Raw genomic sequence first — 12,687 nt, forward strand, 5'->3', positions numbered from 1 at the left:
CAGGGTTTGCTGTTCCCATTTGCCAGCCAGGGACTTCCCTGGGAGGCACAGGGAAGCCAGGTGAGAAGGGATGCGATGGAGGGGCACGATGTGTGTACAGGGATTTATTCTGTGCTTTGGAGAGTCTCCATTTACCCTTGCAAGTCTGGGACAACAAGCACAGGAGGGATTATTTCTGCATGGCAGAGCTGGACCGCAGTCCATGCTGTCTAATGAGTTTCTCGGTGTATTGGTAGCAAAGGGAGCACAAAGAGCTGGGTGAGCCAGTGGTGAGGAGTTCTTGTGCTGTACAGCAGGACTTCAGCACCAGAGGAAGTGCTAAATTGACCAGCGCATGGCCATGAAAATTAAACATGTTGATTTGTATGATGTATTGGCATTGCTGAGAAGTAAATGAGTAGTGGCCATGCAGCCCAGTGACCTGTGTATGATGGGGAAGAGACAGCTCAGTGAGGACCTTGGCTCTGCGCACAGCACTCACACAAGCAAGGACCACCTTGTGGTGTGTAAGGAAGGGAATGCATTTGTCTGCGTTGCCCTGGGGGTGGTGGTGGTGAAGGATGCCAGCAGAGTCACAGGAGGAACACTGTCACAGGAGCTGATTAAGTTCTCTCACTGAAGGAAATGCCAGCCAGGAGCTAACGAATAAGGGAACCAGAGTGCAAATTACTGCATTGCTCCCTGCTATGGTTTTCTTGTATCTTTGTCTCAGTACCTGGCATTAGCCTCAAGGGACAGGCTTGTGAATTAAAGGGACCCTTCCTTGCAACTCTAATGCAAACCCCAGTCACCACTTTTTTTCTCTTTTGCACACTACAGTCCATCATGTGGTCTGGCATTCCTCAGCCTGCAGAGCAGCCTGGAACACAAGATATAGCCAGAGGCATGGGAAGGCAGTGCTAAGGCTAAAAGGCAGATGGGGAAACTCAGGCACAGCAGAAACACATTGCATGTTCATTGCCATAGCGCAGATTAACATCAGTGATGTGTTGGAGCTCGGAGCTCAGCCTGCAAACTTCATGCATTTGATTGAGACATCTTGTTTATTCTTTCTCCTTCCACAATGACATAAAGTTGATGCAATGCAGTGTCTTTCATTTGATTTTTCTTGCATTTCCTTGCTTGCTTCCTGGCTTTCCAATCTTTCCAGATGTTTTCCATGTATCAATGATTAACAGGTTGGCAATTGCGGTTCTGTATTGCATCCTTGTGCTTATCTTTTTCCTGGGGATATGCCTTGATCTGTGATGAATTACAGAGCTCAGTAATTGCTTTGTAAATGCTAAGGATTTTACTGTCACTGATCTGAAGTTTCTGCAGCTCTTTTTCAAGCACACGTAGCCTGTTGGGAGGTGATGGTTTGTGTTAAAGAAAGGCTTGCTGAGAATGAGATAACAAAAGGTTCAGTGTTTTTAGGAAATGGAGTAAGCAATAACCTGCTGGGGCCAGTCTGCAGCCTCCCTGATGGAGAAGCGTTAGAGGTGGACCATGTCCATGCAGGTTCTGGTTAAGCCTGGCTGAATGACTGACTCTCGGTTTGCATTACACACACATGAAGGGATACAGCAAAAGCAGCAGTCTGATGGCTGCTCTGTTCGGGCGCCTTCTCTCTTTTGTATATGTGCATGGTCAGTCACAGTGCTGGAGGACAAGACCTGCTGCAGTCTTTCTCTGAGGGTGCTGTGGACCAAAATCCCTTGCTGCGGTCAATAGGAACATCTTCACTGACCCCTAAAGAGAGAAATGAACTGCAGGTGAGGTCAGGAAGGCAGGTCCAGCACAAAACATGGGTGTTTTGTAGGGAACATGGAGAGGTTTGCCTGATGCTGAAGTACCAGTCTGGCATTTTTGCCCTCATCTCATTGCTCCCTACCATGTGTATAGCCATACAAACACCCTGCAGGACTGTGCTCAGCAAAATTCCCCTGGCTTTGATTTCATTAAGGCCACAGCCATGTGTATCTGCCAGCAACACGGCGTTGTCTAAATGCTCTTCCCCTGTCCACTGGGAGCAGCAGGGATTCCCTTTCCTCAGTGCTTCTGGCATAGCCACCAAGGACAGCTTTAATACCGAATATGTTAAATTATGCATGCTAATTCATATTCACACATTTTCTCATTGTATTTATAATATATAACAAACATGTTGCATCTCTCTCCCATTACCACAGGGTCTCAAAGCTCTGTAGAATCTCTGAAAGTATGCTCATACATATATATTCCTCCTCTGTCTTCATGGCATCTGAGGGTGTCCTAAGTCCTTAAAATAGTAACTACAGTAGCTTTGTTCATTCTGTCTTTTCTGTCTGTAGTAAAAATAGCACAAGTAATTTGTAGTCTCTGTTTGTAGTCTGTATGTGTGAGAATGAGGGGTGTGTGTAAAGCCTTCATGACTGCAAACCCTCCAACAATTGCTCCTTCTGACTTTCTTCTATCCGACTCTCCTGTTCTGCTTGGACTTTACAATTGCACCACATCCTGATTCTAACCTCTGGATGTGTGTTCTCTGTCACTTAATGCAGTAATAAGAATACATGCATATGCATGCCTGCACGTGGCAATAAGGGAAGGCTAAATTAAACTACATGAGCCAAATGCATAGCTCTTTTGAGTCGTGCAGTAAGGTTTTTTTTTTTTGCCTGGGCTCCTAATGAAGTAAGGCTTATCATATCTTTCCTTCTGCCTTTTGTCTTCCAAAAGCTTTTGAGCTTGTTGTCTGATCTGAACACAACCTGACAGAAATGTATCTCAGAGATTTTAAGTCCCTGCAAGATTTGAGGAATTATGCAGCTGAGTGGAAAAAGACCCAAAGTAGAGAGAGGTAACTGGATGGGATGAAGCGGTGTTAGGCATCGGGAAAACAGGCAGGAAAAGTTGATCTGTGGGAAAGCAGGGTTTGTTGGGTCCACTACTGTTAAAGCAGCATCTCTCTTAGGCTGTTTTGCTGGCCAGAGCTCTAACCTGCATCCCCTACTCTTGATAAATATGAGACAATGCTCCCTTGGAAGCAAGGAGGAACAAGGTGTGCCTGACTCCTCTGCTTTCAGCAGTAATTATGCCTTGATCCCGAGTCCATAGCCAACATGGTACATAGGCATGGAGAGAGCTCAGACCCGGCTCAGAGCACATGTACAGTGCATTTAGAGACAGTTTAGGGTTTTTTTTAATCCCATGAACTAAGCTGATCTTCCCTCAAGGAGTTTGTGCCTCAGGCGACTTCTGCCTCAGGGCTCACCTAGGAATTAGACATCCATCTAGGCATTACAGTGTGCCATAAATCCTAGACAAGCCATGCTCAAGTGATAATTGGGTCATTTCATGGTCCTGCATCTAGTTTCTGCAGAGGACTCTGGATGCAGCAGCGTTAGAAAGCGATGTATGCGGCATGCTGTGTGAGACAGGGAATAAACCTCTTCATTGCATCAACTCTCCCATGGCCGTGCTGAGAAAGAGAGCCAGGGAAGCAGGCTGTCTCTTTGAGGGATTTGACAGGCATCATCTCACTTCATCTGGGCTAAGAAATTAAACACATGTAATTGTAGACCATGCTGATCTCTCTTACCATGTGTGAGTGCTTTTGTTGTCTCTTGAGAGAGACCCTGAAATTCTTTAGGACTTCTTGCTCCGCTATGCTGAAATATCCAATCTGGGGGGAGAAAGGAGAGAGGGCACAGCTGGAAGCCATAACACATGCATATCTGTGTTTACAGATTTGCTGACTTCTCTCTGGTCTGGCTGGAGGACATGCAATTGTAGACACTGATGTACTATCACACTAGAGAGAAGGTAGCGATTAATCACTGTGGCTCACAGAGCAGCAACTTGGGAACTGGCTGTACAGAAAATGCTGGCAGTCCCAGGGGATTTGAGCAGCAGCAGCAGGAATAAGCCAAACCCCGTGAAAAGATGCCTCAGCACCCCAGGACAGGAAGGAAAGGCTGGATGCTTTCATGGAAAGCAGCAGATAGCCTTGTTTCCTGTGTAAATGTGATGCCTTTTTGATCGTCACTCTGCAGAAGTCACTGGGAGTGTAACTGAGGTGGTCAGATCTGTTACATGGACTGAGTTATTTCAGTTTTACGAGTAAGACAGGGAGAGCACTTCTGCAAGCAAGCAAATAGCCAAGCAAAGCTGCATTAGACAAATAGCTTTTGACACATAGGCACAGCTAGATAAGGATCTGATCCAAAGGTCTTGCTTACAGCCCCCTGCAGGCTTTTACTCACCCCTGCTTTTGCTGAGATAAGACATTTGTTTCAGACATTTGTATTGTTTCTTTCCTTACTACGTGGTTTATTCTGTGGAGTACAAATTTCCCAGTGTTATGTCCCTGGCTGACCCCACTTTGCAGTGGATGAGCATCCTGTCATCTTTAACCATGTTGTCCCAGGTAGGAGCATGAGGCTGAGGGCAGCCTTCAGCCATGGGTCCCTGGTCACCTTTATCTTCATGCTAGCAAGACAGAGGCAAGTATCATCAGAGTCAGTAAGGGTGGGCTGACCTATCTCTGCAGTTACTCTTCCCCATAGACAAAATAGGGCCAATGAGGTCCGTGCTATGTCTTGATGCTTCTGCCCAAGTGCATTTTCCTGGAGACATGTTGGTGTTTAAGGGAGTTTGGGGAATTAAATCTGATGCTTCTCTTTGCTCTGTCTGGCCTGCAAAGGACTGGGCCAGCTGCCAGCCCTCCTGGTGACACCCTTGGCCATCACCACTACCGTTCAGCATTGACTTCTGTGGGCTGTGTAGTGACCTACCAAAAAGCCTTTGCTTCTTACTGATTTGAACTTCTTCAGTTCTATATATGGAGGCCGTTACAATTTAGTCCTATGTAAGGAAGGCTGCTGACAGGACCAAGAGACCCTGTGTATGTTCTAGTTTATTCTTCTTGTTAAGAAGAACATAGTGTGCTGCTGTCCACTTTTGGGCAAGATGCCTAAGGCTGAACTTGTCAAACATGGGTGAATATCTGTGATTTGAGACTTGGCTTTTGCTTTTGAACAAATAATCTCATATTCAAGGATCTGAGTCACTGAAAGGCAAGCCAATATGTATTTTCACTTTGGAATGGGAGTTTGAAGAGGTTGACTGTGACCTCTCTGTATGCTGTCTAAGATCCCCAAGTCAAAATCAGTTGAGGAGAGAGAAGGGGTGGTGCTGAGACCTGCACTCCAGCTCTACTCTGCCTTTCACAGATGCTGGAGGAAATGCCAATACCAGCTTGGGTTTCTTTGCTCTCTGTTCCCCAGCCTTCCTCTCCTGACCCATGCACAGCCTCTTCTCCCAGGATACTTGCTGTGGAAGCATCCCAGGTGCAGTAGGGATGTTTGTGGTCCTGACATTAGCAATAGCTCATGCTGCTTTCTTGGCATTTGGGTGGCAGGAGCTCCATCAGTCTATGTCCTTGGAGTCAGCTTTATCCCCTGGCTGGGCCAGGCAAGCCTACAAGGCAGTAACTGCACTGCAGTGATGTCAACTGAAATGTTTCCTTCTATTCCTGAGCTCCCTAGCAAAAAAATGCAAGAAAAGCATCATATGTGAGAGCCTTGATGGCCCCACGGCAGGAGAGCAGCAGTGAAGCTACATCAGGGTTTTTTTTGTGTGTGGATGGTGATGTAGAAGATGATGTGTCTCCATTTCTGCACCTCTTTCAAGGGAGGTTGTGGGGAGAGGCAAGGTCACCCGCTCCCTGCAGGCACCTACCCCTCTCCCAGTACTGGCATAGCAGTCCCAAGGGCAAAGTCACAGCGGGGGTACTGCGTGCTACCCATCCAGAGATGTGACCTTCATTCTTCAGTGCCTCTGTGCTCACTTAAAGGAGACACAACTAAGCTCCCACTTCCCCAAAAAAGGCAACACCACAGGTTAAAAAGCCATCTGAGAAACCAAGGTAGGAACTTGGCAAGGTAGGGACCAAGGCAAAGGCAGCAGCCCTGATGTGATGGAACTGAAGCTGTCAGAGAGGAGCGAACAGAGGGAGTTTCTGGCTGAGGGCTGCATTGTGCCACCTCCAGAGGCAAAGGCTGCCTTGGGCTGTGGTGCAGCTTGGTTCCAGTGGGCTCATGAGGCATGTAGTAAAGGTCATGGAAACCACTTTTGTTCCAGAGGCTAAAATTGGAAGGAAAATTAAGTCACCCCAGTGAAAGGCTGAGAAACTGAAGAATGAAACACCCAAAAAGCTTCCATTTACAGCCGTAAAAATTGCCTTCTGCTGCTTATTAATAAGCACGGCAGGGATTTGGGAGAAGGCACGAGGTGGCATTTGATAGTACAAACTAATTTCTTGTGTTTCCCTTCTCAGGGATTCAGAGTCAGCTGTAAAGCACCATCCTGTTCAGTATGTTTGCTTTGTGTTTGGGAAAGAGCTGTGCAACATCCCTGCTCTCTTCACAGTAACACTACCCTCAGTGCAGGCTAGTGGGAGTCCTTCCCAAAGGATATTGTACATTTGATGTGACACTGGATAGGTCCTTGGAAAAGGATCACTGAAAAAAGGGGATCTCATCAAACTGAGAAACCCTTGAGCTGAGGCTAAATGCGTTTGTAGTTTAGGAGGGTGTTGAGGGGTATTATCAATCTGTTAATGCACTTTTATTTTGGAGATAGGATATTGGGCTGGCTGGAATCCCAAGCAGGTTATAGGGAGCTGTCCTGGGTTCAGCAGTAGCAGTCATTTTTCTCCTTAGTAGCTGGTGCAGTGCTGTGTTTTTGACTCTCAGCCTGGGAACAGCGCTGATAACAACGATGGTTTTAGTTGCTGCTCAGTGATGTTTACTCTGACCAAGGACTTTGTGAGCCTCATGCTCTGCCAGGAAGGAGGGGAAGCCAGGAGGAAGCAGAGACAGGACACCTGACCCAAACTGACCAAAGAGGTGTTCCATACCACAGCACGTCATGCCCACTATATAAACTGGGGGCAGTTACCTGGAAGGGTGAGAGCACTGCTCGGGTCGGGCTGGATATCAGTTGGTGGGTGGTGAGCGGTTGTATTCTCTTCCCTCGTTATTTCCCTTATCATTATTATTACTGGTGGCAGCAGCAGTGGTTTGTGTTATACCTGAGATACTGGACTGCTCTTATCTCAACCCGTGGGAGTTACATTCTTTTGGTTCTCCCCATCCCTCCGGGAGCCAGGGTGGGGGAGGAAGAGGGGGGAATGAGAGACCAGCTACGTTGCTGGGCTTAGACCATGACAGGAGCCCAGTGTGGAAACATCTACCTCTAGGAGCTGGCTTGGGGCAGATTGAGGGTTTGAACCCCTGAGTGCAGAAGAGCCTGAACAGCACTGTCCTCCTTTCTGGTTTCAGCCATGCCATCACACACACAAACACCAGTACAGATGGGCTCATTGCCTCTGAGCAATCTCAGATCCCTGCACATCCCTGAGGCAGAGCTGGAGCACTGCCACGAGGAGCACAGACTCCAGGAGGTCCCCATCCCTTCCCTTATCCAGCTCATCTCCAAGATAAGGCTGTGCAGCCTCTCTGACGTCAGCGCAGCAGCCAGGAATCCCCTGCATGAAGCCGCAGTGGCTTTGCCCCTGTTTTAATAGTGCACATTGTTTGGGAGCCTCCAGCGCTCGGATGCAGGCACATTATTTGTGCCAGCTTGCGGCATAGCCTCTGGGAACCCCTGCCTGGGAAACGTGACTGTGTTCGGCACATCCTCAAACCTCAAGAGCTGAAACACAATCGGCCGAGTCGATTATATTACAGCTGAGATTCTTAAATAAACAGCACTTGATGAGTGCAGCGGGATGTTTTATAAGAGCCTCCTCAGCCCCCAGTGCCCCCCGCCTTACATAATCACTTGTAGAGGCAGCCCTACCATCCGCAGCTGGTGAGGGGAGAGGCAGCGAGGCAGTGTGATTTGTATTCCAGCTCTGCTAATGCTCCTAGTGCTTCCAAGAAGCAAGTAAAAATAGCACTCCGTCATTGTGTAAATAATAGCTATCTCCTCACGGGCGCAGGGAGTCACGAGCACTTAAAAGGGAGATTGCGGGAAGAGGGGATGTCTGCCTTGAGCCAGGGCCAGGAAGATGGGACATGGGGACTTGGAGTAGGGAAGGGAGGATGAAATGGAAACCCTGAAGCACCTCAGCAGCAACAACTGCTGCTTTACACCTTCTGCATGCCCAAGCGAAGCAATTGATGCTGCTGGTGTGGGATCCTGGTGGCAGGATCTGCCCTCCGCAGAGCTAATAAGGATGTTTATCACCTGCTCCAGCAGCTAGATCTGGCATAGTGAATTGTTGGAGGAGAGGGGTAGCTTTTAAAGCGCGGGCAGGTGTAGGGAGTGCCATGGTAACACTGTGGGAAGGGATGTTACAGCTTTTGTTGTACATTTGCATTGCAGATCTGCCCAGCTGTGGGGGATTTCTGCAGGCAGGAGCAAGGCAGCATTGCCTGGCAGGGACTGGGCTTTGGGCTGTGTTGGGAGAGTGGCGGCTCTGATTGACCTGCAGCACCTTGATCCTGCTCTCACGCTTGCTCCAGATGGTTTTAGAAAGAAAGCTGTGCTGAAGCTTGACGATAAACTGAGCCTATAAATGGGAAAAGGGAATCAGCCTCAGACAAATGGCTTGGGAACATGGCATGCCCTTCAGGTCTCTAAATTTTGCCCATATTTAAACACTGAACCTGAAAATCTCTTGTTTTGTGACAGTCTCCAGGTGGCAGCAACTTGGGGCACGGTGAGACTCAACAATGCACCATTCCCTGGTGGCAGCCAGAGGTGGGCTCTGGGCCTTGCTCCACTCCAGCTTCCCACCTGAACCAAGTCTCCCCTGTTTTTGGTTCCCCACTTATAAAACAGGACTGGTGGCATCTGCCTTCCACCCCAGCAGGCTTGAATGCTCAACTCACTTGTGCATGTAAAAAAACTTTGAGTCACAGAGAAGGGTGATGCTAGGAGAAGAAGATGCCATTTAATGTTCGTCAGCAGGTCTAGGGAAAGTGCATAATTCTCTACTGTACAGTCTGTAACTATTAAATCTTTAGCGAGAACTGGGCAAGACAACCAAGCTGCAGTGAGAGTGGCTGTGGATGGAGAAGGATGAGCATTTCCCTGCCATGTCTGTGAGCAGAGGCAGGAGATGCTCCTCTAGCTTGCTCTTGTTGCAGTAGATGCAGTTTCTTCTTGTATAGTCTCCACGTGTGTAGGTGTGAGGGTAAGGAGAGGGGAGGCTGGCTGGGGAGCTCCTGATTTCTCTGGAGGAGATCACCTCACTAATACAGAGCTGATGAGCTCGGGCAGAGCTGCAAGCTGTGCAGATGCTCTTTGGCTGTAGGATCACAAAGGAAGCACATCTCTTGAGGCTGGAGCTCGCTCTGTTCTGCTGGTGTTTTACTTACCTCTGGATTTCCCAGCTCTGCTGAAACCTCTACTTGTGCAACAACGATTGGATTTCAGGAATCCCTCTGGATCCCAACCCAATCCTGCCCTTAGCAGCACATATTAACAGGGAAAGTTCAGTCTGGCTTTTGCCATGAGAGGTCCTACAAAAGGGTCCCACGGAGTTCAGTGGGTTTGCATTGCCTGGCCCAGGGGGTACATCTGCAGTCTGGAAATGAGGATCCTCTTCAGACCTGGGCTGTAATTAGTAAATTAATTTATTAATGTCACTATCTTTGATTGGATTTGCCAATTGATTGAAGGGATGGTAAAGGGTCTCTCAAGCTCTGTAACAGCAGGATATGGACATAAACGCTCAGGTAAAGTAGCAGCATGATATCAAAAGGTGTTCAAAACTAGTTCTGCCTTTTTAACTCCTCATCATTTCCTGGATCCCTTCCCTTGGATCCCAAGATCGCCCTGTGAAGCATGGGTCCTGTCGTGGATCCCTCTGCCCCCTCAGGTGCACTGGTCAATTCATTCTGCGCCTCACAAGGACTGGCTTCACTGGCCATGGACAAGCATTGATCCTCATCTGATAACCATGGCTGTAGATTATTATCTTGGGCAAAATGAATGCCAAGAAGGGAGGAGGGAAAGGGAGAGAGAGTTTGTGTTTTCTCTAAAACATAATTAGCTTTCTCTCACTGCATGTGTTAGCAGAAAGAGCTTCGCTTCACTAAATGTTCTTGTCTGCTGTGTATCTCATTTGGGGACTTGTTTGGAGATGGAGAGAATACCCTGAGTGTTTTAAGTCTTTCAGAAGTAACTAATTTTGTTCAGGATGATGTCTTGTCGGCTTCTGGGTGTTTCAGAAAGTGTACCGCATACATATTTCTCTTTAACCTCCTTTTTATCACATCAAGACAAGATCAAGGGTTACTTATATAGCACAGTAATATCAGCCAAAGGCTGCGTCAGAAGCTTTCCAGCCATATTAACTAAAGGCATGTATATGTATATTTTAGCCATTAAGGAGAAAACCCTGCCAGAATGTGTTATCTTATTTTTGGATACAAAACTTTGAAGCACAAAACTAAGCTTCATAGTACTGCAAAATAACTGTCAGGGGACAGAAGGATTTCCTTAACTGAATTGAGCAATGGGCCATCCAGGCTACTGGCAAAGCTGCTGCAGTGGCTAAAATGAGGTAATGTGCATAAACCATGAATTCTTTGGGGCTCTAAATTGGCTCTTTCATTGGGAAAGCAGCTCTGAGCCAGCTAATGCAATGCAGAAGGAACACAATGGCATGAACTATCCCTAAAGTGGTGAGGATTTATGGTAAAGTCAACGCACCTCATCCATCATTTCTTCAGTACAACCTAGTGGGCAGAGTGTAGGAATCTGGCAACTCACTGTGCCTTGATTTCCCTGCAAAATGGGACAGCAGCAGAGATTTCAATTAGGAAACATGCCAAAATTGTAATGAAGTCAAGAACGAGAGCTGTTTGTGCTGTTCAGCACACACGGTGGTGGCTCTGTTCTGCAAAGCACTTCAGTTTATCTTTACCTGAAGGCCAGTGGTTAAGGTTTCGCCTGGGTTTTAGTGCTTGGGGTAGGACCTGGGGCTCTGCAGTTTGACTGGGGCAGGGAGGCTGCTGTCCAGCATCCAGGAGGGCAGCACATGCTGGGATGCAGGGGAGAGTGTGATGCAGGCGAGCAGCAGCTTTGCAAGAGCAGCCGCTCACCAGAGCAAGGCTTTTAGGAGAGCAGCAAGCACGACAGCAGTGAAAGGCAATCAGAATATTGATTCCTTTTACATACCGATAAGCCTGAAGCTGTAACAAACCCAGGGTTTCCTGAAACCGCTGGTACATTGCTAGGCTGTTTATCAGGCTGGGAGACACAAAGGCATTTCAGATTAAAAGGCGTTTCAAAGCATCAGGGCTTACCTCTGTATTGAAAATGAGTGGCTCTGTACCATGTTATGTATCATGTAGACACATACAATTTGTAAATATGCATTGTCTGGCTGTGCAGGGCATATTCATCCTCAGTGTAAGCACGGAAGGGAGCAGAGCTACATCAGAGATTAATTTGCCCAATTAGGAGTGATAAAATTGGCCATTGTTCAGGGCACAGCAGAGAGCAGGATGCCAGCTTGCTGAGGGCTCACCAGAGAGGCGCCTGGCAGGAAAACCCACCACATAACACAACCAAACCCTTTCCTTGTACAAGCAAAATGAGTTTTCTAATTGCTTTTTTTCCCTCTTTTCTCTTGTTTTTTGTCCCAGACAGTGTAACCGAAGTCAAGACAGACATTTACGTGACGAGTTTCGGCCCTGTCTCAGACACGGATATGGTAGGTGCCACTGGCTGGTTGCCTCATGGGAGATGATGGTTTCTCCTGCAGCATCAGTGAACATGCCCCATCCTCATCCATGGACAATCTGAGCAAAAGTGGGATTTTCCTAAGTGACAAGAACACGAGCAAGCATCCCAGCTGTCTGCCCAGGCACAAGTGCTCCTCATCATCTTATTGAGGGCTGGAAATGCAGGTGGTAGACGAGGGTTGTTTCTCGATGCTTTTGGTCTTTCAGAACCCAACCTTGGAGGGTCAATGCCTTTGTAACACTCGAGCACAAGTTGCAGTTTTGGGTCATCTTCTTTCTTGCAAGTGCAACCTAATGAAATGGGGAGGTCTGCCCACAGGACCAAGATCTGTGTGTAGCATGCACCACCCATTACATGCCTTGACAAACACCTGCACTGTGGCCAGCTTTCCTTCACCTCCCTGTGTAGAGGAAGGAGGATGCTACCTGGGAAGAGGGGGAGATGTCAGGACCTGGGGTGTTTTGATGGTGGTGCCAGAAGAGAACAGTTCACCGTCAAAGTGTCCTTTGTGCTTGAACTAAAAGGGAGGCAAATGAGGGAAAAAAAAGAAAAAGAGTGAACTGATTGCAATATTTTGACATGTTCGGGGAAAATTATTAATGAAAAGGCCTGAGGTCTGAATTTAGGCTTGTATTCCCACAACAGTTTGTCTCCTAATTAAAACAGGACTGTGGAGCATAATTAATAGTGAGCTTTCTCGAGAGCATTTCTTGCAGCTTACATTCCACACGCTGCGTGCCCAGGCGCACAGAGTTGGCTGTGCCTTCAGGACTGAGAGCCTCCTGCACATCCAGTCCCAGACATGACCTGGTGCTGGCATAGCCCAGGGCAGCTCTGGGCAGTCCTGGACTTGGAGGAAGCACGCTTTTGGAAAGGGAGCAGCAGGGTCAGGAAAATGAACTGAATGATCTTCTTTGGAAAGACCACTCCCCGCAGAGTTAGAAGTTCATGTCAGTG

At 47.7% G+C, this 12,687-nt stretch overlaps 1 protein-coding gene across 4 annotated transcripts in view; it reads left to right on the top strand.

The window, feature by feature from the left end:
• The window catches only part of GABRA3 (gamma-aminobutyric acid type A receptor subunit alpha3), a 63,892-nt gene that overhangs the window by 26,355 nt on the left and 24,850 nt on the right, over window positions 1-12,687 (top strand). For 3 of the 4 annotated variants that reach the window (XM_057398449.1, XM_057398450.1, XM_057398452.1), the window contains one exon: window positions 11,631-11,698. In XM_057398449.1, the coding sequence (XP_057254432.1) occupies window positions 11,631-11,698 (68 nt within the window). Of the gene's footprint in view, window positions 1-6,091; window positions 6,256-11,630; window positions 11,699-12,687 lie in introns of those variants that run through there. The other variant, XM_057398453.1, reaches the window with a different exon arrangement.

The sequence above is a fragment of the Pezoporus wallicus genome, unplaced genomic scaffold (assembly GCF_028554395.1).
Source record: "Pezoporus wallicus isolate ANWC-B61680 ecotype Strahan unplaced genomic scaffold, APGP_CSIRO_Pwel_v1 contig_10431, whole genome shotgun sequence".
Classification (NCBI taxonomy): Eukaryota; Metazoa; Chordata; class Aves; order Psittaciformes; family Psittacidae; genus Pezoporus; species Pezoporus wallicus.